The sequence below is a fragment of the Nicotiana tabacum genome, chromosome 6 (assembly GCF_000715075.1).
Source record: "Nicotiana tabacum cultivar K326 chromosome 6, ASM71507v2, whole genome shotgun sequence".
In the NCBI taxonomy this organism is placed as follows: Eukaryota; Viridiplantae; Streptophyta; class Magnoliopsida; order Solanales; family Solanaceae; genus Nicotiana; species Nicotiana tabacum.
Genome location: NC_134085.1, coordinates 104,406,951 through 104,433,508, shown reverse-complemented (window position 1 = coordinate 104,433,508; position 26,558 = coordinate 104,406,951). Strand labels below are relative to the sequence as shown.

Sequence of the window (26,558 nt, the reverse complement as noted above, 5' to 3'; positions counted from 1 at the left end):
GATTCATTATTTCAAGGTTAGAATCTGTGCATGAAATCCGCAAGCATGTCATGTTATTTAAGTCCGCATTATTAGAATTGAAAAGAAAAAGATAAGAAAAATAGCAAAATCAGAATAAAGAAAAAGAGACATTTATGGACGATGACATATTGATTCCATTCCAATTAATTGAAGATATGAGGGTTTACATCAAAATCAAAAGACTATAAAGTAAATACATTCGATGTATGCCCTGAAATATCTCGTAATGTAGAAGAGATGGCAAGACTGGACTACCGGGACTCCCATCTAACAGGGAATAGCATAGTCCGGTCCCATATACTGCACCTCAGCATTGCTCGTGCCTTCCCCTGGCTAGACAATGTGAGACTCATATAGCATTTGTTTCAAGCCTTCTTAAATATCATCAATTTCTTCGGCCGTGAAGGCCTCTTCTTTTTCTTCCACATATTTTGGTTTGACAAATGATTGGGCGAGATGTGTAATGGGCTGGGACAGGACCCACCCTTTTTCTTTGCGCTCATCAGCCCATTTTCTATCGAACTCTGTAGCTCGGAAAGCCACATCGAAAACTTCTCATTAGTGATTGAAGTAATAGGCTTAGTGATGCCTTGTAGAGATACCCCGAGCCCCTTTTCGGACTTGTACCCATGTCTAATCATTTGGGTGGCGACCATGACCGAAGCATTAGGCAAGCAAGGTTGAGGTAATGGGGCCCCTTCTTCACATTGGTCAGTGACCACAATTTCAAAAGCTTGGTATATAATATGCTCGCTGCCTTCGCTAGCTTCAAGACATGGGACTAAAGGTCCCGGTAGATGGACTGCTCGCCCTCTCCATGGAAAACAATTTCTTGATTATCATATTAAAATTTGACCATTTGGTGAAGAGTGGAAGGAACAGCTCCGGCAGCATGAATCCATGGTCTTCCTAAAAGGAAATTGTATGAGGTGTCCATGTCCAAAACCTGGAAAGTCACCTCAAAATCCATGGGCCAATAGTCCAATCAAATCAATTTTTTCTATTGTGTCTCTCTTGACCCCATCAAAAGCCCGTACACAGACGTTGTTAGCTCGAATTCTTTTCGTTCCAATCTCCATTCTCTAAAGTGTTGAGAGAGGGCAAATATCGAGCCCGGAACCACCATCTAACATCACTCTCATAACAGCCCTCACATTTGACAGTTAGGGTAGAGGGCTTTGTTGTGGGAGGCTCTCTCTGGGGCAAATCATCGCGGCTGAAGGAAATTTTATTAACCTCAAAGAATTGTTTGGCCATTGTCTCCAATTGTTCAACAGAATTATCAACTGGGACATATGCTTCATTTAGTGTTTTAAGTAGCACTTTCTGGTGTTCATTTTAACTCAGCAGCAGAGATAAGAGTGAGACCTGGGAAGGAGTCTTCCGAAGTTGGTTGACTATTGCATATTCCAAAGTTTTCATCTTTCTAAAGAACTCTTTTGCTTCCTCATTGTTTACAGGCTTCTTGGATGGCAACCGTTTAACCCTATTCAGTTTGGATTTCTTTAACTTTTCTAGGTTATGGTACTTCGCAGATTGATTCATTTCATTCACTTCACCCATAACTTCTTTCCCCATGTATGTAACCACGGTTCTATTGTAATTCCAGGGAACTGTGGTGGTATCTTTCATAGGACTCTATGGTGCGCAGCTGATAATGACGGGCTCAGTCAGCCTTGGTGAAATTATCGGCCCCGCACTACGTAGGTCCCCTTTGGCACATATAATCTTGGCACATTCAACGTAGCCTTCCTTTACTTGAATTTCTTGGGAGTGTTTAGGATGAGTTGTTCTTTTCTCAGGGCCTTAGGAACATAAAGAACCACGTTCTTAGCCTGCCCTAGTCTTTGTTTCTACAGCTTGAGGAACCAGAGTGATTTTCTTCTCAGTTTTGGCATGTTTCGCCACCGCTTTGGGTCTTGCCTCTGAATCGGCGATGACAATGATGACTTTCAATGCTTGATCAAATTCCTTGTCGTCATAAATCATTCCAATGACCGGCCCATTGTTGTGAGCCGGTAATGGATTGTTGGTCACATTAGGGACTTTCTCGTCCCTCAACACAACTCTTTTTTGTTCTATCAAGCTTTCAATCGCCCTTTTGAGGGTCCAACAATCTTTTGTATCGTGGTCGTCTACTACCCAATGGTAAGTACACTTGGTACCACCCCAGTATGATGGGGATTCGGAATTTTGCAACAGACCCAGTTGGGTCGACTTCTGAAGCAAACTGGAATAAGATTCACCAATAGAGGTGAAATTGTTTCTCCTGGGAGGCTCACAAGGGCGTGGATTGTGTTGATGTGTGCTTTGTGGTAGATGGGGGTTATACGGGGCTTGATAGGGATGGTTATTTTTAGGAAGTGGAGCTCGGGCTTGACTGTAATGATGTTGTGCTCGTGCGTAAGGTTGGGCGTTTATCATTGCATAGTGAGGCGATGCCACGGCATAAGCTGCATCTTGGTGTAGATAGTAGTGTTATGGGGTTCTTGACGCCATGTAAGAGTGATCAAATGATCGGCGGGGCCCTTTTGAACCTGAAGCTATTATGGCTCCTTCCTCCCCCTTTTTACGACTAGCCAAACCCCTTGAGCCGTTCTAGATGGCTTGGGAGGTAGCTTTCAAAGCAGCTTGACTCAATATCCAGCTAGTTTTCAGACCGTTCTCTACCATTTCCCCGATTTTGATTGCTTCCACAAATGGTTTGCCCATGGCGGACATCATATTCTGAAAATAATCAGCCTCTTGGGCCTGCAAGAAGACTATAACCATTTTTGTTTCGTCCATGGGCAAGTTTTCTCTAGTGTCCTGCTCGCGCCATTTGATAGCGTTCTCGCAAAAACTTTCCGCGGTCTTCTTCTTCAAGTTAGTAAGGGAGTTTCTGTCTGGAGCTACGTCGACATTGTACTAGAACTGTCTGACAAAATCTCGAGATAAATCATCACATATGTGCCAATGGGAGATTTCCTGATCCATATACCATTCTGAAGTGATTCCTGTCAGGCTTTCTCCGGAATAGGCCATCAACAATTCTTTTTCCCACCAGCCCCTCGTAGCTGATTGCAGTATCTTTTAAGATGAGCAATTGGATCTTCGTGCCCATCATACTTTTCAAACTTTGGCATTTTGAAGCCGATAGGTAGATGAACATTTGGGAACATGCACAACTCTAAATAGGAAACACTTTTTTGGCCACTCAGGCCTTGCATGTTTTTTAAGCTTTGTCCTAAGTTTCTCATTTTTCGAGCCATTTATTCCTTCTAGGGGTTCCCAACTACTCTTTCTTGTTCAATTGTGGACTCATATTATGGTTGTTGAGCGTATGAGTCTGGAGTAATATGAGTTATGTCCGGCTGAAATTGCAGGCCTTGGAAGGTGAATGTTAAAGGCTCAAAGTATGGACGGGGCACGGTTGGTTGTTGATGCTGCCCAAACTCACACCACAATTAGGTAGTGAGGTGGTCGAAGCAATAATAAAACCCAACGCGAGTCGGGGTTGATTTCTTAGGGAGTTAGAAATGGGATTAGGTGTATACCTAGTGTAATTGTATAATGTGCCTCAATTTGCATTTCCACTTTCTTGTTTGATATTTCTATTTCTACTTTATACTATTGTTTGCAAATAATAAACTAGAAGACAATAATTTTTATTTTGGTTGTTTTTCAAATGATAAAGGATCTAGGATCGTGACTTCCACCTAGGTGGATACCTAACGGATTGTAAACTATAGGGCAAGTTTGATTAATCGGGATCATAATATAACAATCACACGCAATTGGTCACTCTATACCTCTCGGTAGTTTGAGTGATTTGGCCTAATTTGGCTTTCTCAAGCCCAAATGGGTATTGCACAAATCAAGTGATAGATGCTCAAGTCGGGTCGTACTATCTCTAGATTTGACCCTTTAATTGGGGCTTTCAATTTCTTGAGTTCACCCCAATTCCTTGTTAGCCAAATTTTCTTAAACTTAGTCTCTCTTTCTCAAGTAAAGACTAGGTCAAATAAGCATGAATCAATGTTTGCAACCATTAATTCTAGAATTCAAGCATAAACAAGGCTAAATATCACTAACTCAATCACAAACAAGCCCTAAAATTAAATACTCATTAAGTACCCACACTACGGTTGGGTCACAACCCTAGCTAATGATTTAGCTACTCATGAAAAATAAAGAAATACAAGAAGAAATTGAAATAGAATGCATACTAATTGATTAGACAAAGAAAATCTAATGTTTAGAAGTAAATCTAATACAAAATTACTCAAAGAAGTAAAGAAAATGGCTCAGGTGCACTTTTGGAAACTGAACTTAACCTAAAAATGACAAAAAGTACTATTTATACTAAGCTAAAAATATCTGACAAAAATGCCCCTACGAAGATTGTGCGGCCGCATAATTCTGGTGCGGTCCGTACAATGGGCTTCTGTGGCTGCACAATTATTGTTCGGTCCGCAGTCTTGGGAATTTGGGCTTGGAACTTCAGGCCTCTACGGTCCGCATAAAAGTGGGTGCGGCTACACTTCTGACTATGCGGTCGCACAAAAGTGATGTGATCCACACTCTTCTGCTTTTGGACTTAAAACAGCTCTCTGATTCTCTAATCTTGCGGAACGCATAATAATGATTGCGGACACACTTGACCTACTACGACCGCACAATTTCGATGCACTCCACACTCCTTGAGCTGGCCAAAACACTACTCTTTGAATCTCCCTTCTACGGCCGCACTAGAATTGTGTGGTCTGCTCTGCTAGCCTTTTTTGCCCTATTTTGTTTCTTGTTCACTTTTGACTCTTTTATGAGTTGATTTTGACTTCTTTGGCTCGTTTCCCAATATTCCTGCAAGTAAGCATATTTTGTTAGTTTCCTGGAATACCTTTAAGCATTTTTGAGCTAAAACGCAAGTAAAAGAGAGCAAGTAAGCGGTCAAAATCTCTACTTATCAACTCTTCCAGACTTAAGCTTTTGCTTGTCCTCAAGAAATTAAGGCAATTCCCACCTCCATTAAAAAAAGGGATATTTCAGCTAGCCTAAGGTGAATCAATTACACATCAATTGGGACCAACAATTACCCACAACACATATAAATTATCAATAACGCAATGATTTGACCTTTTGAGTACAATAGTTATAGTGTGACACTAGAGCATCAAGAGTTGACTCTATTCATCAAGGAAGCTCGCTCTTTCATATAGGTCATTGTGGATCCCACACTCTTCCTCTTCTACTCTCCATTAGCAAATCTCACTTAAGAATGCAACACTCGAAGCAAGGATTGTGAAAAGTTCGCCCATCTCTCTCAAATGAACGTCACAAGTCCGGCTTTAAGTACCATAAGCTTTCCCCTCATGTAAATCACCACTAATGTAAGCTCACTTAACCTGAAATCATGTAGGGCTTTTGCGGAATGTAATGAAGGCTTTTGGATCATAGTAGGACTTGTTGGAATATAATGGTTTCATCTTTCCTTAAGCACTCTATTTTCTCTTTTCGGCTCATACTTTCTCGACTCTTTAAGTCATTTTCTATTTCCTCAGGGGAATTAGAGAGACATAATGTCACTCTTTCTTGATCATGACAATTCATTTTTCTCCTTTTATATTTACTCCATGACTTTCATCGTTGTTTTCTTTTGAATTCCCTTCAACTCTTTCACTTTATTCACTTTCTTTTTGGCATTTTTCTTTTTGTTCTTTCTTTCTTTTTTTTGTCTTCCCTTTTCTTCATTTCATTGTCTTCTTTGTACGTTATATCACTTCAATCTCCTTGTATCTCTCCCAAACTTATGTTTCTACCAATTGTTTCTCAAGAATGCTAAGGAAAGATTGGGTGCTAAGAGAGAGTCAATACAAAACGGATAAAGGCTTGTAACGTGGTTATTAAAAGAAAAAGGGCTTAGGCTCGAAGGGGTTGACTGGGATATTATATTGGTAGGCTATGGAAGATTTTAAATTTCAATTTTGGATCAAGGAGAGCCTACAATCATTTATCAAGCCAAGCTACACTTAGAATTTCTCCTAGACAAACATTTGGGGCAAGTTCTAGACCATTAGCACAGGTACTTGGACTTGTATCTAAACATCTCACCTCTCACGCTTCTGGAATGCTAAAGAAAACAGAGTTGAGGGTCCACAACAACCCTAGCTAAGATTGAGAATCACAAATGGCTCGATTTGAACCACTAGATGACTACTTAAGTCAACACAAGTGTCAAAAGAGTCACAACTAGAGCTATTTTAAGCCAACAACTTATTTTTAACCATACGATCATAGGTAAATATGTTGGTACCAAGTGAAGCATGCTTGAGACCCCTTTTATTCAATACTACTATATTTACCAAAACATAAAAGAAAATGGGCTCAATCCCTTAAGAAGGTTGTCACGCCATCCATCGTTGGGAAGAGCCACCCGGTTCATACATAATCCACCTTTGGAAAGAACCGTGACATTAAGAAAACTAAAAGCTTATTGTTCACTCAAAATGTAAAAAGAAGCTAGCAGATTAAAAATAAGCTACTAAAGTAAATAAGAAGATATACTACTAAGGAAAAGCAAACTAGAGAAGTTATGAAATAAACTACGGAAAGCGAGATAAATGAATAAACAAATCGATATCAAATGAATATATACATAAGGAAAATGAATATCTACATCAAATGGGGAAAATATATACATACCAAAGGAAAATAAAGATGAAAAAAATAGTATCAGAGTTATTACAACCCAAATGTCAAATAATCAAAATAGACCACCCCCGCCCAAATGAAAATAAGCATTATCCTCAATGCTTAACAAAAATAAGAACAGGGAAAGGGCCATATAGTTGAGAGAAATCCCTATGTGATCTCAGTATGCATAGGATCATCAGCAACCTCGGCCTCAAGCTGTATCTCATCATCACCTGGCTGAGGGACAACTGGGTTGCTGAGCATTTGGATCATCTCCTCAGCAGTGTGGGAAGTGGCAACCGGCTCCTCAGACTGGCCGGCTGCTGCCTCTGGTGCTGCCTTTTGCTGCTGGGACTGAAGGCTCCATAAGCAGGTCCAATGGCAGATCTCCGGCAGATGCAAACTTAGTGACCTCCCTTATCAACTTGTCCACTGATCTCTTCGATACTTGAGACTTCTTCATCTTTTTTACTTGCTTTCTCAAGTCCTCAATGACCTTCTCATGCTCCACTGGAGTATTCATAATGGTTTTCTGGTTTTCCAGTATCTTTTTCAATGTTTCCTCCACTAACGGAGGTACTTCTGGCTCTGCTGGGGCTGCGGACTATGCTGCAACATCACTAGATATAGCAGTTATCTTTGTAATAGCTGCCTGCATCCAGTTATTAAGGCTTACCAATGTTTGGGAGACTCACAGCTCAGTCTGAGAATATGTAGATGAAGCCGACACTGGCAATGACATTGATAGACTCGCAGAAGCAGGTGGTCCGGTGGATGAAGATGGTGGCATGGTTGTTGTCCTGGTGGAAGTACCGGCTGATGTGGAAGGCTTGATAGCTGAATCAATAACCACTATTGCTAGCTCTCCAGACTGGCCAGTGGAGGTAGTAGCTTTACCCTTGGATTTCGGGTTGTCAGCTCCCTGAAGATGGTACCAGGAGAAAGGCTTCTCGGCCTTCACTTCTGTATCATAATGCTTCGACTCCACCCCTTGATCCTTGAAGTATTCAGTGAGGAATTTTGGGTATGGATAGGATCTTTCATCCTTCTAGACAACTAGAGTGATGTTGGTGGACATGATGGCACCAACATTTATCGGGTACCTGGCCATAATCGAAGCCACCAAGACTGCACGGGGAAGTCGGAGCATGTTTTCATTGATACATGGGTCAATGCGGCCACACACGAACATTTTTCACCCTTTTGCTTCAAAGTTTAGGGTGACCCGGATAATTGGAACCCTTGCTGTGAGCCACGGAGGTGTTGACCATAATCTCAGCTAACCATGGACGAGTTGCATCACCCATAGCTAGTTTTTCCAAGTATTGCACTACTTCTACTTCTTCAAACCCCACATATTTTTTCAGTGCACAGGGGTCAAAGCGGATTTTCAGATTCTGCATTTTTGTCACCTTAGTACCCTTTTTTATATGAGCAACATTTGCATAGAATTCCTTGACTAGGTACTCATTTGCATCTAGGATGGTGTTGGTGAACCATTTCCAACCTTTCCGCTCCTCGAATTGCCTAAGGACATTGAGGTTGTGCTTGTTCAAATCTTTCATCAAAAATTGTCGCTCAAGAGTGAGCGACCTCTATGGCCACCATTCCCTAAACTTGGTAAAGGCATTGGCACTGACAAATTTGTCCTCCCATATCTCTGGCCTCCTTGATCTTTCTAACCCGGCCACTGCAATATCGCCCCCTCTCCCATCATCTGGAACATCATCATCATCTAAATTTATTGGAGCAGGGGGAGCATGTGAGGAAGAGGGCTCAGAATCTTGACTACACTCTTTCGAGCCTTCAGACGAACTGGCAGCTGAAGAAGACTCATCGACCAAATGGAATCTCCCTGGGATTTGTTGTGATTGGGCTTCCGACTGTGCTTGCACGGAGTTACCCTCAGAAGCTTCCCCGGATGGGACATACTCACTGGTCTTCGAGGTATCAGGGGCTCTGCTTGTGGTTGGTTTCTTGGTTATGACTCTTTAAGGTGCTAGAGGAGGTTGCTTTTACCTCGACCCCGGCCTCGGGAGGGTTCTGCCCTTCCTTTTGCTATATCTTCTTTGCCACGTGATTGAACCATTGTTTGCAACCCATAAGAACTAGAAATTAGTTACAATTGAAGCTCATAATGCATACATAAACATGATAGAATGTTACAACAAAACATTCTTAGAAGGGGCAATGCAGACCGCACAACTGAGTGCGGCCGCAGTCTGCCCGGTGTGGACCGCACAAAAATGAGTTCAGACGCATAGCCAAAAGTGCGGACCGCACAATTTTGTCTGCGACTGCACAGCCCCAGGTTCAGACTACTAGGTTCTCTGAATTTTCATCACTGTGGATCGCACAAAAATGAGTGCGGCCACGCAAGTCCATTGCGGACCGCACAATTTTGGGTGCGGCCGCACAAGCCAAGCACGCCATTATCCTAACTCAGAGGTCTACGGACCACACAAAAGTGTGTGCGGACGCATAGCCTCTACTGCGGACCGCACAAAAAATGTGTGCGTCGCATAATTCAAACTTTATGGGCATGTCCTAGGGTTTATTCAATTTTGTCCTCAAATTGTCATGATTTTAGCAATTAAACATTATTAGTTACTTACCCAAACCCCAATTATCGTTCGAAAAGCTACCCTCATGATTCTAAGCAAAAACAACTAAACATTGACATTTTAAGCATGTAATTAACCCTAAATCAAAGAGCAAAAGCAAACAAAAGATGAAGAATCTAATGAAGAAATTAACATACCAGTAATGAAGATGCAGGTGATGAAATGAGGGAAAATTTTGAGAGCAATGGGGAAAAATTACTTTGCAAGCTTAGCTTCAGGGCTTAGAAGATCGAAAAGTCTAAAAAGATGCAGGAAGCCCTATTTATACTTTTACCCGTGGGACCCAATTTTTTACCTGAGTGCGGCCGCATAATTTTGATGCGAACCGCACTCCTTACCTGCCCTTGAGACGACTGGTTGCAGACCGCACAAAAATGAGTACGGCCGTAGCATTAGTGCGGACAGCATAAAAATGTGTGCGGCCGCAATTCCTTAAGCATTTTGACAGGCCAACTTCAGAGACTATGCACTTTGACACTTAGCCAAATTTTTCATGCACAGTCCTTGCAATGCACATCCATTTCTGCATACACTTCAAAACTGGTTAGCACAAAACCAAGCCTATCTAAAAGAAGAAAAATAAAAGAAAGAAAAAGAAATGGGTTGCCTACCAAGAAGCGCCTGATTTAACATCGCGGCACGACGCAGATTACCAATCACTTGAAATGAAGAACCGCCACAATGTGGCCATGATCAACCTTGCCAAGATAATGTTTAACCCGGTGCCCATTGACTCTAAAAACCTTATCATTCTTATTTTTCAAATCTAGAGCACCAAAGGGGGTTACATTCACTACTTCAAAGGGCCCACTCCTTTTTGATTTCAACTTGCCCGGAAACATCTTTAATCGGAAATTGAACAATAGCACAAGATCACCTTCTTTGAACTCCTTGTTGTGGATGTACTTGTCATGGAGGTACTTCATCTTCGCCTTGTAAAGGGACGAACTTATGTAGGCATGATACCGAAATTCATCAAGCTCATTCAATTGTGACACCCTCAGGTTTGCTGCGACATCTCACTCAAGGTTCAACTTTTTCAAAGCCCACATGGCCTTATATTTGAGTTCTACCGGAATATGGCACGCCTTCCCAAACACCAATTGATATGGATACATCCCAATCGACGTCTTGTAGGCCGTCCTATAAGCCCAAAGAGCATCATCAAGTTTTCTTGACCAATCCGTCCGGTTGGCATTGACAGTCTTTGACAAAATACTCTAGATCTCCCGCTTGGAGACTTTAACTTGCCCGCTTGCTTGAGGATGGTAGGGGGTCGATACTTTGTGAGTGACACCATACTTTCTGAGTAAGGTATCAAAGCTCGGTTGCAAAAATGCGAACCCCCATCACTAATAATGGCCCTCAAAGTACCAAACATTGTAAAGATGCTTTTCTTTAAGAATGCCACCAAACTCCTCGCTTCATTGTTGGGTAAAGCAATGGCCTCGACCATTTGGAAACATAATCAACTGACTAGAATGTAGGTGCTCCCACAAGAACTAACAAATGGACCCATGAGATCAATACCCCACACGTCGAAGATGTCTATCTTCAAAATGGTGGTGAGAGGCATTTCATTCTTCTTAGAGATCCCACCGGCCCTTTGACATTCATCACAATGCTTGACAAGCTAACTAGCATCCTTGTAGAGCGTAGACCAATAGAATCCACAACTCAAAACTTTTGCCACTGTTCTTGCTCCAACATGGTGACCACCATACGGTGAAGAGTGGCAAGCCTCAGGAATACCCATTTGTTCTTCATCCGGCACGCATTGCCGGATCATACCATCGGTACATATCCGAAAGAGATACGGCTCATCCCAATAATAGTCAAGGCAATTTCGTTTGAGCTTCTTCCTTTGGTTTAAAGAGAACTCATTTGGGACAATGTCGCTCACAAGATAGTTGGCTAAATCGGCAAACCATGGCATCCCAATCATTGAAACGGCTAGGAGTTGCTCGTCGGAAAATGAATCATTGATCTCAAGGCCGTCATGTGGACTCCCTCCTCCTCCAATCGGGACAAGTGATCCGCCACTTGGTTTTCACTACTCTTGCGGTCTTGAATCTCTAGATCAAACTCTTGCAATAGAAGCACCTACCACATCAACCTTGCCTTAGAATCTTTCTTGCTCATCAAATACCGAAGCGCCGCATGATCGATGTGAACAGTCACCTTAGTACCCATCAAATACGGCCAAAACTTCTCCATAGCAAAGACAATAGCAAGTAGCTCTTTTTCGATCACTGTGTAGTTGACTTGGGCATCATTCATGGTCTTGCTAGCATAGTAGACCGGATGGAAGATTTTATTGATTCTTTGACCCAACACCGCTCCAACCGCAACATCACTAGCATCACACTTGAGCTCAAAAGGCAAGCTCCAATCCGGTGCGGTAATAGTAGGAGTAGTAGTCAACTTGAACTTAAGCAACTCGAATGCCTCCATACAATCTTCATTGAAATGAACTTGACATCCTTCTCCAAAAGTTTGCACAATGGGTTTACCACCTTGGAAAAATACTTGATGAATCGGCGATACAAACCCGATGACCCAAGAAGCTACTCACTCCCTTCACGGATATAGGGGGATGAAGTTTGGAGATCACCGCAATCTTGGCCTTATCAACCTCAATACCATGCTTTGAAATTTTGTGGCCAAGAACAATGCCTTTCTCAACCATGAAGTGACATTTCTCCCAATTCAACACCAAATTAGTCTCCTCACATCTAGCCAAGACCCTATCCAAATTGTTCAAGCAATCATCAAAAGGGTTTCCAACCACAGAGAAATCATCCATGAAGACCACAAGAATATCCTCCACTATGTCGGTAAAAATGGCCATCATACACCATTGAAAAGTCGTCGGTGCATTACATAAACCAAAGGGCATCCGTGAGAATGCAAAAGTACCATAGAGACAAGTGAAGGTAGTCTTTTCTTGATCCTCCGGAGCAATGAGAATTTGATTGTAGCTGGAATACCCATCGAGGAAACAATAGAAAGCACGCCCGGCCAACCTATCAAGCATTTGATCAAGGAAGGGAAGTGAGAAATGATCTTTTCTTGTAACTTTGTTGAGCTTGTGATAGTCTATACACACCCTCCAACTGGTCACCGTCCTTGTAGGAATAAAGACGCTCTTGTCATTGGTAACCACGGTCATTCCCCCTTTCTTTGGGACACATTGAACCGGAGAAGTCCATGAACTATCGGATATGGAGTATACAACGCCGGCATCCAACCACTTTATGATCTCCTTCTTGACCACCTCTTGAATTGCTTCATTTAGCCTCCTTTGATGTTCAACGGAGGGTCCAAAATAATCTTGTACATGTAAAAGGTGGGGCTTATGCCCCGGATATCTGCCAAAGTCCATCCGATTGCTCTTTTCCTCCTTTGTAGCACCTCCAATGTGGACTCTACCTACATATTAGTAAAGCAAGAAGAAAGGATAACCGGTAAAGCAGAAGAAGAGCCAAGGAATTCATACCTGAGGTGCGGGGGCAATGGCTTTAGCTCCAAGGTAGGAGGCTCCTCAATTGAGGGCTTTGTTAGAAGAGTCTTCTGATTTTCAAGATCCAAAGATAGCTTTCGGGGCTCATAAGTGTACGACCCCATGCCTTGCAATGCATTTACATACTCCACATAGCCATCACTCTCCTCATCCTTATCAAGGTAAAGCAATACGGCCTCCAATTTATCTTCAATGTTCATTGAGGCACTAGCATCATCAACAATCACATCCATCACCAAATCCACGAACGAACAAACTTCATTGCTATTCGATGGCCTCATTAATTTGCACACATGGAAGACCACTTTTTCGTCACTCACCCGGAAAGCTCACCGACTTCCACATCAACAAGAGCCTTACCGTAGCAAGGAAAGGTCTACCCAAAATGATAGGCACCTCATAGTCCACTTCACAATCAAGGATCGCAAAGTCCGCTGGGAGGATGAACTTGTCAACTCAAACCAATATATCATCAATAATACCCAAAAGCTTCTTCATTGTTCGATCCGCCATTTGCAACCTCATAGATGTGGGTCTTAGTTGTCCAATTCCCAAAGTTTTGAACACCTAATAGGGCATCAAGTTGATACTTGCCCCGAGATCACATAGTGCTTTGGCAAAATCAGCGCTCCCAATAGTGTAAGGGATTGTGAAAGTGCCCGGATCTTCCAACTTCGGAGCCATTGAGTGCACAATAACACTCACTTGATGAGTCATCATGAGGTCTCACAATTCATTGATCTTTTCTTGGTTACCAAATCCTTCATGAATTTTGCATATCCCGGCATTTGTTCCAATGCCTCAACCAACGGCACATTAATTGACACACTCTTCTTCATATCAATAAACTTTTTGAATTGGTTCTCACTACTTTGCTTTGCAAGACTTTGAGGGTATGGTGGAGGAGGTCTTGGCGTTGATGCCTTAGCACGTGTTCCCTAGACGGGTTCACCTCTTCTTGCGTCTCCTCCACACTTTCATCTATGTCAATTCTCACTTCTTCATTAGCTTGAACCATATTGCTTGGGATTTCATCTTCTTGAACCACAACATCTTCATCCACAATCCTTCTTTGATTTGAGGTGGTTGCATCTCCACCTTTTCCACTTCTAGTAGTTACGGCCATAACATGTCCCGTATTATTCCCATCCTTTGGGTTCACCACCGTATCACTAGGTAGTGCCCCCTTAGGACGAGTGTTCAAAGCTTGTGAGATTTGGCCTAATTGAACCTCCAAATTCCGAATAGAAGTGTTGTGCGAGGCTATTTGAGCATCGGAGTCGGGATTCTTCTCCATCATCTGTTTAAACATGTTTTCAATTCTACCCATATCATTGGAAGAAGAGCTTGGGCCTTGAGAAGGATAGGGAGGTGGATTGCTTGGTTGTTGGAACATCGGGGGCCTTTGAAAACCTGACCCCCGATTGTTGTTGTTCTTCCACCCTCCTTGGTTATTTCCTCCCCAATTGTTTTGATTGTTGTCACCCCAATTGCCTTGATTATCCCAATTTCCTTGATTTCCTTGATTGTTCTAGTTGCCTTGATTAGGATTGTCACCACTCCAATTGCCTTGGTGGTTTTGGTTGTTCCAATTACCTTGGTTCCCTTGTGACCTCCATTGTTGTTGATTTTGTCCTTGAGTATTGTTTTTTTTACCTTGATAATTGTTTGACATATTGAACTTCTTCTTCTTGCTTATTGAATGAATCACCTTGTTCATAACCACTATCATTTTGCATGAATTGTTCCGGACGGTTTTGCATTTGTTGACCTTGTTGTCGCCTCTTGTTTGCCATCATATTCACACCTTCCATTACATTCACTTGTTTCGGCCCTTGAACTTGTTGAAGCTGAGCTTTGGCCAATTGGTTCATGGTAGTTGTCAACTTGGCAATAGCTTGCCCATGATCATGTAGCTCCTTGTGTAAGTGCATAACATTAGGGTTACCTTGCGGAACATTGGTCTACTTTTCCATGCTGAAGAGGTATCCGCCATCTCATCAAGAATTTCACATGCTTCGGCATATGGAGTGTTCATGAAGTTCCCTCCGGTGAGTTGGTTAACCACACATTGGTTTGTTGTGTTGATTCCCCTGTAGAAGGTCTGTTGGATCATGGCCTTAGTCAAATCATTGTTCGGGCACTCTTTAACCATGGTATGATATCTTTCCCAAATCTCGTGCAATGTTTCATTGGATTCTTGCTTGAACGCAAGAATTTCATCCCGAAGAGTCGCCATATATCCCGGAGAGAAGAATTTAGGGATGAACTTCTCCGCCAATTCATTCCAAGTGTGGATGGAATGATTGGGCAATCTCTCTAGCCAGTCGAATTCCTTTCCCCGTATAATAAAAAGGGATAAAACCTCAACCGCAGTGCATCTTCGGAGACATTGGTTTGCTTGCTCCCCCAACAAATATCGACGAACCCTTTGATATGCTTATAGGCATTTTGACTCGGAACCCCGGTGAAGAATCTTCATTGCTCAAGTAGTGTAAGCATCACATTGATGATTTGGAAGTTGCCCGCATTAACGGGACTATAGCACTTGCATAACCCTTATTCGGTAGTTGTCGGTGTGCTGCTGCTCTTGGTGGAGGTGGGGGAGGGACGGGAACATTATTTAGAGGCAGGCGGCCTAGTCTATTTGCTTGAGGTTCAAGAGGAACCTCCTCAACTTGATCATCATCCAATTCCTCCCCCAATGGCACATTTCTGATGGGCTCATTGTTGAGAGCCATTTTCGTACCTAAAAGATATTCAAAAACAAAATTAGTGACTTAGAAGGAAAATAAGACAAAGCACACAAAAACCTAGATATATAGCTAAATCTGTTTAACTCCCCGGCAACAACGCCAAAAATTGATGTCACCCAACTCACACACAATTAGGTAGTGAGGCAGTCGAAGCAATAATAAAACCCAATATGAGTCGGGGTCGATTCCTCAGGGAGTTAGAAATAGGATTAGGTGTATACCTAGTGTAATTGTATAATGTACCTCAATTTGCACTTCCACATTCTTGTTTGATGTTTTTATTTCTACTTTATACTATTATTTGCAAATAATAAACTAAAAGACAATGCTTTTGATTTTGGTTATTTTTAAAATGATAAAGGATCTAGAGTCGTGACTTCTACCTAGGTAGTTATCTAAAGGGTTGTAAACTATAGGGCAAGTTTGATTAATGGGGATCGTAATATAGCAATCACACACAATTGCTCACTCTATACATCTCGGTAGTTTGAGTGATTTTGCCCAATTTGACTTTCTCAAGCCAAATGGATATTGCACAAATCAAGTGATGCTCAAGTTGGGTCTTAGTATCTCTAGATTTGACCCTTTAATTGGGGCTATCAATTTCTTGAGTTCACCCCAATTCCTTGTTAGCCAAGTTTTTCTAAACTTAGTCTATCTTTACAATTAATTCTAGAATTTAAGCATAAACAAGGCTAAATATCACTAATCCAATCACAAACAAGCCCTAAAATTAAATACTCATCAAGTACCCACACTAGGGTTGGGTCACAACCCTAGCTAAAGATTTAGCTACTCATGAAAAATAAAGAAATACAAGAAGAAATTGAAATAGAATGCACAATAATTGACTAGACAAAGAAAATCCAATCTCTAGAAGTAAATCTAATACAAAATTACTCAAAGAAGTAAAGAAAACGGCTTAGGTGCACTTCTGGAAACTGAACTTAACCTAAAAATGACAAAAAGTACTATTTATACTAAGCTGAAAATATCTGACAAAAATGACCTGCGAAGGTTGTGCAGCCGCATAATTCTGGTGCGATCCTCACAATGGGCTTCTGCGGCCACACAATTATTGTGCGGTCCGTAGTCTTGGGAATTAGGCTTGGAACTTCAAGCCTTTGCGGTCCGCATAAAAGTGGGTGCGGATGCACTTTTGACTACGGCCGCACAAAAGTAATGTGGTCCGCACTCTTCTGCTTTTGGCCTTGAAACAGCTCTCTGATTTTATTGTGCGGTCCGCAGTCTTGGGAATTTAGTCTTGGAACTTCAGACCTCTGCGGTCAGCATAAAAGTGGGTACGGCCGCACTTCTGACTATGCGGCCGCACAAAAGTAAGGTGGTCCGCACTCATTTGCTTTTGGACTTGAAACAGCTCTCTGATTCTTTAATCTTGCGGACCGCATAATAATGACTGCGGTCGCACTTGACCTCCTACGGCCGCACAATTTTGGTGCGGTCCGCAATCCTTGAGCTGGCCAAAACACTGCTCTTTGAATCTCTCTTCTGCGGCCGCACTACTAGCCTTTTTTGCCTTGTTTTGGCTCTTGTTCACTTGTGACTCTTTTATGAGTTGATTTTGACTTCTTTGGCTCGTTTCCCAATATTCCTGCAAGTAAGCACATTTCGTTAGTTCTCAGGAATACCTTTAAGCATTTTTTAGCTAAAACGCAAGTAAAAGAGAGCAAGCGGTCAAAATCCTTACTTATCAGTTGTGCCATGGTGAAGACTGGTGGTGCCGTGAACAACGTTGAAGGTACCCCTGAAAACAGCGCCAAGGGACGGACCTCAGAAGACGTACCGGTAAAGTTGGATGACATAGTAGGGTACCCAAACGGGATAAATGGGTTGGTCATGGAGATGGGAATGTTGGTGGTTCCACCCGTCCTGGGGATCAACTCGGGAAATCCAGGGATTGTACTTGGTGGTCTCTACAATTGGACCATATGTCCCACATTTCCAACATGCGGAGACGCAACCTCTTGTTTTCTTCAACAATGGCCGATTCATGCTGTGACAGAACCGATGCAGCATTATCCTCAGGATCGATTATACGGAGACTGCTTTCTGAAGACATTGAGACTCTTCCTTTTGATCCTGTAAAGTACCGATGAGAAGCTAGATTACCGTCAAAACCAACCATCTGAACAAGACCTGGCTAATTTTGGACACACAATGCCCTTGTCAGTTTTAAGACATTTAACAAATAGGGAATCACACATTGGGGATGCAATGCACGTGAAGAGTTAAATGTTTCTAAAATGTCTTTGCAATGGTCGCGTGTTTCATTCCGCTTTTCATTATCTCTTTTTCTTTCTGCAGCTCTTTTTTTCGTCCATTCACTTCATATCTTGATTTCTTTTTTCTTTCTCTTTTTGTTGTTTTTTCGCTCTTGTTTTTTTCTCTGTTATTTTTCGTCACCCTTTTCTTTCTTCTTCTTTTTTCACTCAATTTAATTAATGGCATTGAATCCGATGGGGATTGCCTACGTATTATGACGTTGAATGAATCAAACCATTATGTAGTTCAGGGTAGTAAATGCAAAATGAAAGAAAAGAAAATTTTTGGGGGTTTTCAAAATTTCATTAATAATTATTTTTGGTTTTTTTTATTACAAAGACTCGAATGTACTGATAACTGACTCAAAAAAGGAAAACATACAGACTCAAAATAAAATAACAGACTCAACATGGATGACATGACAAACAAACTCGATAAAAGGTACAAACTCAAGAACTGAAAAATCAAGAACACAAATGAGCCTCAAATGTTATTCCAGGAGCTCGAGTGGCTTCAGCTGGTCTCGGTGCAAGTCTTCTTGTAAGCTCTTCTTGAAGGAGCTCGAGGTCGGCAATGATATGGCGAGCGAATAGTACCAAGTGGAAGAACATTGCTCGAGTATATTTTCACATTCATGGTACTTCATGGCCGCGTAGTAAGCTATTTCCTTGATTTTGAGCTTGATAGCGCCTTTCTCCTGGAGCAATCGCCCAATCTATTGCTCCCGAACTTCTACTATTTACATGGCCTCATTGTTTTGGTTTTGCCACTACACCGTGCTTTCTTCCAATTGGTTAATCAGTGCATCTTTCTGTTTTGAAGTCCTTTGTCTGCTGACCCATTTTGTTTTCGAGGGTGGCCAGCTTTTTCCTTAAAATTGTGACTTCTCTATCATATATTTGCTTTAATTGGTGGGCTGACCTTGCCTGTTCTTTTTCACCTTTTTCCAACTTTGCTCGAGCTTTTGCCAAGTCTTCCTCGGCCTTTGTCAGATCAGCTGCATAGTCATGCACCTTTAGCCTCAAGTTGCTTATGATTCTTTCATCCCTCTCACTCCTCATAGGCGTTTCAGCGACTATCCTCATTTCCCGGAGTTGGGCTTGGAGCGCCTCATTCTCTCGGGTTAAACTTTTCTTTTCACCTTCAGCTTCTTCTGCAAGTCATTCTCAAATTTGAGGCTTCTCGGCTTTTCTTTTAAGGCATGAATGGTTGCTTGGTAGCCCTTTTCCTTTTCTCCCCATGCCAATTGTTCTCGGATTTTATCATCAAAAGCCTGAATAAGAGGCCTTTTCGCGGGCCTTTAAGGCTCGGGCTCATCATCAACGCGAGACCTTTTCTCAAACCATATAGCATAACCTAGGTCAACCTCACCTCTCGCGGGGTTGGGCACCTGGGTATCATTTTTCAAGTATCGGTAGCCATTCCAAATTTGTTGAATTAAAGTATCAGAGAGTGGAGCTTCTAGGCGTAGCTCAATGACTTGGACACTCAAATATTCATCTTCGGGCACCACTTGGTACCTTCCTAGCTGTTTGAGAACTCTATGCGGTTTATACGATTGGACACTTCTCAAACCCATCAACAACAAATAGCTTTTTGTAGCCGTCACGTGTATGACTTCCCTTACCGAGAGCAATCCCAAAATCCATTCAATTTGACTTGCATTTAAAGATCTTAGATGGGATATCCAGGCTTTAACCCCTTTTGGAGAATTATAATCCTTTACCCTATCCTCATAATTCTCAATGAAGTTGTTCTTGTTTGGGCCGTAACTCATGAATTTATGGTGATGGCGGAGATGTTCAATCAACCACATTTGCAACAAAATATTGTACCCTTCGAAGAACTTTGCCCTGGATTTACGCAATGTCGATGCTCGATAAATGTTTTACAAAAATAATTGGAGCAAGCGTGTAATCCTCTTTGGTAGTGAGGACTTGCGCAATTCAGGCCATGCAGTTATCAATTGTCCGTTCTTCATTTGGGAAGGCCATAATTTCCAGAAACGCCACCATGAAAGCAAAGCAACGATGAATTTGCCATGTGGTCTTATTCTGCTTGTTGTTTAGGACCTTTTTATGTATTTCAAACCCAGTTGAGTGCCCAAATTTGGAGTATAGGAAGTAAAAGGAACAACATCCTTTGTTTACACTGTTTTTCCTCATTTGTTTATTGATATTCAGAAGATCAAAAGAATCGGTGCACAGAGAGAGGCCTTGGGAATATAAGTTGTTGATTTATCAAGTCTCGGCCGAAACCAGAATATCCGGCTATTTCTTCCAAAGGGGGAGTAAGCTCAAAATTTGAGAAGTGAAAAACATTGTGAGCGAGATTTCAGAAAGTTACTAAGGCCTTAATCAGATCATCATGTGGTTTGACTTTCATAATATCTGTAAGAGCGCCCAAATGCTTTGTTACCCAATCCTGACCATTTTTATCTAAGTCGTACCACTGCATCTGAAGCTGTAGTGGAGCCTGCTCTACAACCGTTAATGGCGGGTTCTGGACAGTGTTCATTTTGTACCGGTGGATAGTTAGGCTTAGGGTTGACTCTAGTTTCAAAAGACAAACCAATGGACTCTTTTTGCAAATCAAGCTTTCAATTTTCTAAGGACAAATCAAAGGGAGGGTGGCTATTTATGCAAGTATTAGCCCTAAAGCAAAGGTGGCTATTTTTGCAATAATGGCCCTTCACACTTTCAAATAAAGTTTGAGGCCGGGGAAAGGGCACTTTATGGGAAAAAGTGATTCCCTATTGATAGACATGTTCGTTCTTGCGAGAATAGCCCTTCGAAAATTTGGAGATGTTCTAAGGCTATTCCGGCAAAAACAACTCGGGACGCAACCGAAGCTGGGTCGGCTTACTCATTTGACCAAAACACCGGACGCACTTTATTACTTTTGGTTATTTTGCAAAAATGAGGCTGAACCCTATGAAGGTTGCCTACGTATCTCACATCCGGTGAGAATCAAACTTGTGTAGTTCGGTTAGTTTTGACACAACAGAAAAACATGCCTTTTTTTGAAGATACTGACTCATTTTGAAATGATTTTCTTTTTAAATTTTTTTTCCAAAATTTCGATAGAGTTTCGAGACTTTTTTAAATACCGGGGTTTTTTAGAATCGGGCAAATTTCTCTCTCCTACCTCACTTTTGGTTTTCTCTTGATTTTCTTTCCCTAGCCGATCAACATATAAGCCGAAATAAATAAATGCACAAATAATACGTAAGATGCATCAAGATGACCTTTTATTTCGGGTACACATGTCCTTGATGGACCCAACCCCTATGTTGAGTCCCCAAACTCAAATGCATGTGATGTAAACAAAAGTTCCTACTATGGATCCGGCATGAGGCTATGTTATTCTAGGTTTAAAAACCTAGAGGTGTATTCTAGACAGGGCTTACCTAAGCGGACCGCTTGGGCCGAGGTGAGGGCAATGTACCGGGAGCACGAAAGTCTATCCGGCCTAGTTGTTGATCCAACCTCATACGTGTGCACCATATTTTAGAAGACTCGGAAGGGAGGCCTGAGAAGACATTAATACAGTTCAAATAATATCAAAACGGTAAATGAGTGGCAATTTAGCACTTTAGGCCTACAAACACAGTAATAACAACAATCAAGAAAGCCAAGTATAGATCACATTACAAGCTCAAGTTCTGAACCTTGAACCAAAGATTATGGGTTTGTTCCCCAACATAGCAGCCAGAGCTGTCACGCCTCTTTTTTTCGAGGAATAGGGAGTTTTTTCAATTACAGTGATATTAATCGAAATGGAATTATTTAATTTAGAGTCGCCACTTGAAATAATTTATGATGTCCCAAGTCACCGATTTAATTTAAATCCCAAATCGAGGAAATTTAACTCTGTTTCAAAATCCACGAAAACCAGAAGACCAGGTAAGGAATTCTGTTAACCTAGGAGAAGGTGTTAGATATTTTCGATAATTTTAGCACGATCGCTTTTAATCATACTTGGCTTAACTAATTGTTTAATTACGTATTTTTTGAACATATGTGCATTTTACCTTTTACTGCTTTTAATTATGGTGTTTATGGATTTATCTTTGAAATAGATTACATGTGTGTAAATCAGCTTTATTTTGGGCGCTAAAATCATGTCACACGTTCATGTACATGATTAATCACGCTTTATTATTATGATTATTATGGCCAAAGTCGTACAAACGCATACCTTGATTAATTTTGGGAATCGTAATTATGTCACACGAACGTGTACACAATCACAATAATAGATTAGAACGTGCCTAAAGCATCCTATGAAATGAATGTATTCACCACATTTCTGATTCTCGTTAGGTAGTATTAGTATGGGCATCGAATTTTGGAGACATGAGTTGAATCTTATTTAAAATGGAGGCATGCGATATTTTGTCCATGAAGTAAACAAACACACATAATGAAGGGGCAAAGTGTAGCAAATGTTTGGTTCTATTTTATAACAATCAACTAATTGATCAATCAAATTAGTTGGCTAATATTCCAAATGATAGCCCTAAACTGCACAATTATAATCTTGCGTTGAGGTTTCAAACAAGCCAAAATATGAAGTACACATGGGCCAAAGTGAGGCCCAAGTCGTCCCCACCCTTCTGCAACAATTGGCCTGATCATGAGACGGGTCCAAATTCTTAAATGGGTTCCATATTGAGCCCAAATACATGCAGAATTTCAAGTCCTTTTTAAATTAGCTAAATAACCCTATATGGGCCAACTGCCCAGCCCAATTAATCAACATGGCTTCTCAATGTAATTTTGCAAACATCAGAAATAACAACATCAGTTACAGATTTTCTTATACATTAATACATAAATATTAGAACTAAAATTATTATATAGCTGAAAGGAACAGAGGGAGTTAACTTAAATCCTTACTTATACTAACAGACAATGCTATGAACCAAACGCCTTCTACTTTTCTTTTGACTTGAACAATATTACAACATATAAATCTGGAGCCACTAACTCATAATCAACCGCACGTTTGGTTTCAAATTGAAACTTATGATTCACAACTGTACCCTCATATGTGTACAGAAAACAGCGCTAATAGACATGTTTATTTTGAAACTCATGGGCTCATGTTAATTCTTAGCTAGCAATAACTTTACATTCAGATGAGTGAACAATCAATAACCAACCAGCCCAGTTATTGGGTCAACATAGCTCCCATATTTCTCCTAAAACTAACCAAGAGAATCATATGCTCATTAGGAGAAACAAAGATAGATTAAACTAAACATACCAATATCATAAACCACAGAAAGAAATCATCATTCATCAAGATCTTAATAAGTTTCAGTTTTTTATAAGCTGATTGTACGTGACAACTAGAAGCATGATTCAAATTCCAATATCAACTTAACCAAACAAGCATACCAAACAAACTAAGCATAAAACATCACATGAAAGCAACAACATATCCATATCTCATAGAAGAAAATGGAGAAGTTTGATAATGAAAAATCCAAAGCCATACAGGTTTCTAGATATGTACCTGAGCTTGGAACAAACTGAAACTTCTGCCACCTAAAGGATAAGAAAAATCGACACAAGATGAATTCAGCAAGATCAACAGCAACAAAACAAAAGAAACAGCCTCAAATCTCAGCTTGATGGAACTTTTTAGAGTATTTTTCTTTCAGAAATCAGTGTAAAAATCAGTGTCAAAATGAAAAAAAGGATTCTGGATTTTTCAAAGGATTTGTGTGTGTGTGTGTATGCAGGGATGTGAGGTCTTATATAGAAAAATGGCCAGTGAATAATCTGAGGAGTGCAGTACTTGAAATAAGGAAAAAGGGCATCTTTTCTTAATAGATTTGGACAGCTGTCCTCTTTTCTACCAGCTGTCCTTTTCTCTATTTTTTCCAGCACCTTTCCTTTTCTGAAATTAACCTTTTTTACCCCAATTTCTAGCCTGATTTCTGGTTTTTATTACATTTTAACCCCTTTCTAGAAACTTCCCATATAACTAATTCAGATTTCCTATCTTTGCTTTCCCAATTACCCCCCCTTAAGTTCTTGTTAATAACCATTCCTCCATTTAAACTTTTTCTAAATTCTCTCTTAAACTTTCTAAGATTTTCATACTTAAAATCAATTGCTAATGCGGATTAAAACCAACTGAACTCAGAAATAACTGATCACTTCAATCAATAAACAAGCAAGGCATGGACTTAATGATTTGAACAAAACCAAGCTTATGCAATCAATCAACCAACTGAAAAATAAAATTAAGAGAAGATTGAAAACTGATAATTGCTAATCTAATTAATAAGCACAGAATTAATTACTTTTAAATCCTATTTGAATTAACATGCTAAGACCAAACAAATCGATATCTAACAAACCTAAAGAAAATAAACCTAATTAAAACAACTAGAAAATTATAGAATCATAAGTAAAAAACGGGTAATTCCCAAAAAAAACAGGTTAACAGTGTATGTAATAATTGAAACTAAGACAATTCAAGTAAAAAAAGAAAATCATGGGAAAGACAGTAGCGACGGTCTTACCATCTCTGAGTAGACAAAAACAAGAAGAGTTGCGATGCCTTATTCTACACAATTTAACCACCCAAAGGTTCTTTCCTCCAAGGAATTCGGCCCGAAATGGAGTTCTGACCGAATTTTCTTGGAAGAGAAGACTCATGAGAGTCAAAACTTCCAGAAAAAATAAGGCATCCTGCACAAACGAACCCCTTAAACTCAGGTGTCGAGGACAAAAGCGGACCAAGCAATCATAGGGAAGTTTGGGTGATTTTCTGGGGAAATGGGCGAGGATTAGGGATTAGCAGGGTGTGAGTATTGTGGGGTGTTAATTTGGGTGGATTTGGAGGTGAGCCGTTAGTGAGGGATTTGGGAATTTAGGGGCGGCTAGGGCTTGGGATGCGAGATGAGAGAGATGAAGAATGAGGGGCCTTTGGGGGTTAGGGGGAATTTTCGGACAGTTATAACGGTTTGGTGTGGTTAGTTGCAAACCGTAGGATTAGATTTTGCAAAATTAACCATCTTTAATTAACACCTAAATTGAACCTATTTTGACAAAATTAAAAATTTGATGCCTATTCCATTTACCATTTAAACTAATTAACTACTTGATACTAACTAAATAATGCAAGGAAGATGCAAAAATAAAAATGACTAATATATTCTTGTATTTTAATCAAATATCTATGTAATTATGCCTTTAAAACTTTCAAATAAAAACCAAAAAATGCAAAATGGGGGGGGGGGGGGGGGATATTTTTGATGGTTTTAGAATATTCCTAATGATGCAAATGATCTACTCATATGATAAAAATACAATCAAATACACAAATAAAATACCTAAATTTCTACAAAACAATTAAAATTATTTTAAATATTTTTTAGGAGTAATTTATATATGGGGCAAAAAGTACGTGCTCACAATAGAAATCTGGTCAAAATGTATTTTATATACGACAATAATTTTTTATTGTACAGAATCCGATCAAAAACTGCAATTTACATACAACTCATAAATAACTTATACAGAGATTTTTGTTTTACATAGTTCGATAAAAAATTACTCCCTATATTCCAATTTATGTGAACTTGTTTGACCGGGCACAAAATTTAAGAAAAAAATAAGACTTTTGTAATTCGTGGTCCTAAACAAGTTAAAAAGGGACCAGAGTATTTGTGTGGTTATAAGAACTTCTCATTAAGGGTAAAATTGTAAGTTTAAACTAAATTGTTTCCAAATTTAGAAAGGGGTCATTCTTTTTGGAACGGGCCAAAAAAGAAATAGGTTCACATAGACTGAAACGGATGGAGTATAATTTTACAACTTATATAACAATAAGTATATAATTATATTAGTTGTATATATTTTATATGTCGCTTGTACACCTGACATACTAAATATATACAATTTAATTATGTCTTTTCCTTTTGAGTTTCAATATGAAATTCCAACTAAATTCTACTCGAATGTTCACCAAATTTTCTAAAAATCGAGATATAAATTCCAAAGAATATTTTCAATCATTTGTAATAATACCAATCCAAATAAGTACTAATAATTTCATAAAATTTAATTTTCGAATTCAAAGCTTGATATTTTTAATGATGTTCACCTTGCATGCTGTTCCAAAGATCACGATGTTAGCTTACCTCACATCTTATCATAATTTGTAAATTGTTGGCTTATTAAATCCTTCATAATTAATTTTGGCTTATAAGATCTTCATAGAGGTCAACTAATGGCCATGACATGACAAAAGGCGTGCTTCTCATCACACACACTGAGTGGCTGGAAAGGTTGGGAAAATTAAATATTCTTGTACTGGTTGAAGTTTGTTACTCTCTTATTCCATTTAATTTAACACTTATGGATAAATATACCTGAGAAAAAGGGAGAGGGGGAGAGAATCTAATTATATGTATATGTATATGAGAACGTAATTAAGTGATAATTTCTTTAAGAGGAATAAATAAATTTATAATTCCATAAATAGGTAAAAATCCCATTGCTATGCCTATTGACCGTATACTCCCGAACAATTTCCAATATTTATTTAATTGCATATTACATCTTGCCATTTTGGATTTGTGGTACAAAACCACACTTATTTTTTAAACTATAAATATTATAGAAATAAACAAATTGATTTCTTTTCTTCCGTCGA

General features: G+C 40.1%; 1 protein-coding gene across 14 annotated transcripts; it reads right to left on the bottom strand.

Moving 5' to 3' along the window:
- Window positions 1–4,130: 4,130 nt before the first annotated feature.
- LOC107805237 (uncharacterized) lies at window positions 4,131–24,829 on the bottom strand. 14 transcript variants are annotated; one of them, XR_012710557.1, is made up of 5 exons: window positions 24,421–24,829; window positions 23,403–23,434; window positions 21,289–21,410; window positions 9,455–15,589; window positions 4,131–4,863 (listed from the first exon to the last, which is right to left on the bottom strand). XR_012710557.1 is itself a non-coding variant. In XM_075255058.1 (4 exons), exons 1-3 carry the CDS (start codon window positions 24,554–24,556, stop codon window positions 17,494–17,496), a joined length of 432 nt encoding a protein of 143 aa, XP_075111159.1. In that variant the 5' UTR covers window positions 24,557–24,829; the 3' UTR covers window positions 16,429–17,208; window positions 17,305–17,493. The 14 variants fall into 14 exon arrangements, 1 of the variants encoding a protein (XP_075111159.1); XR_012710558.1 differs by having other exon boundaries at window positions 4,134–4,863; window positions 12,817–15,589; XR_012710556.1 differs by lacking the exon at window positions 4,131–4,863 and having other exon boundaries at window positions 5,681–9,840; window positions 9,929–15,589.
- Between the last annotated feature and the right edge of the window lie 1,729 nt (window positions 24,830–26,558).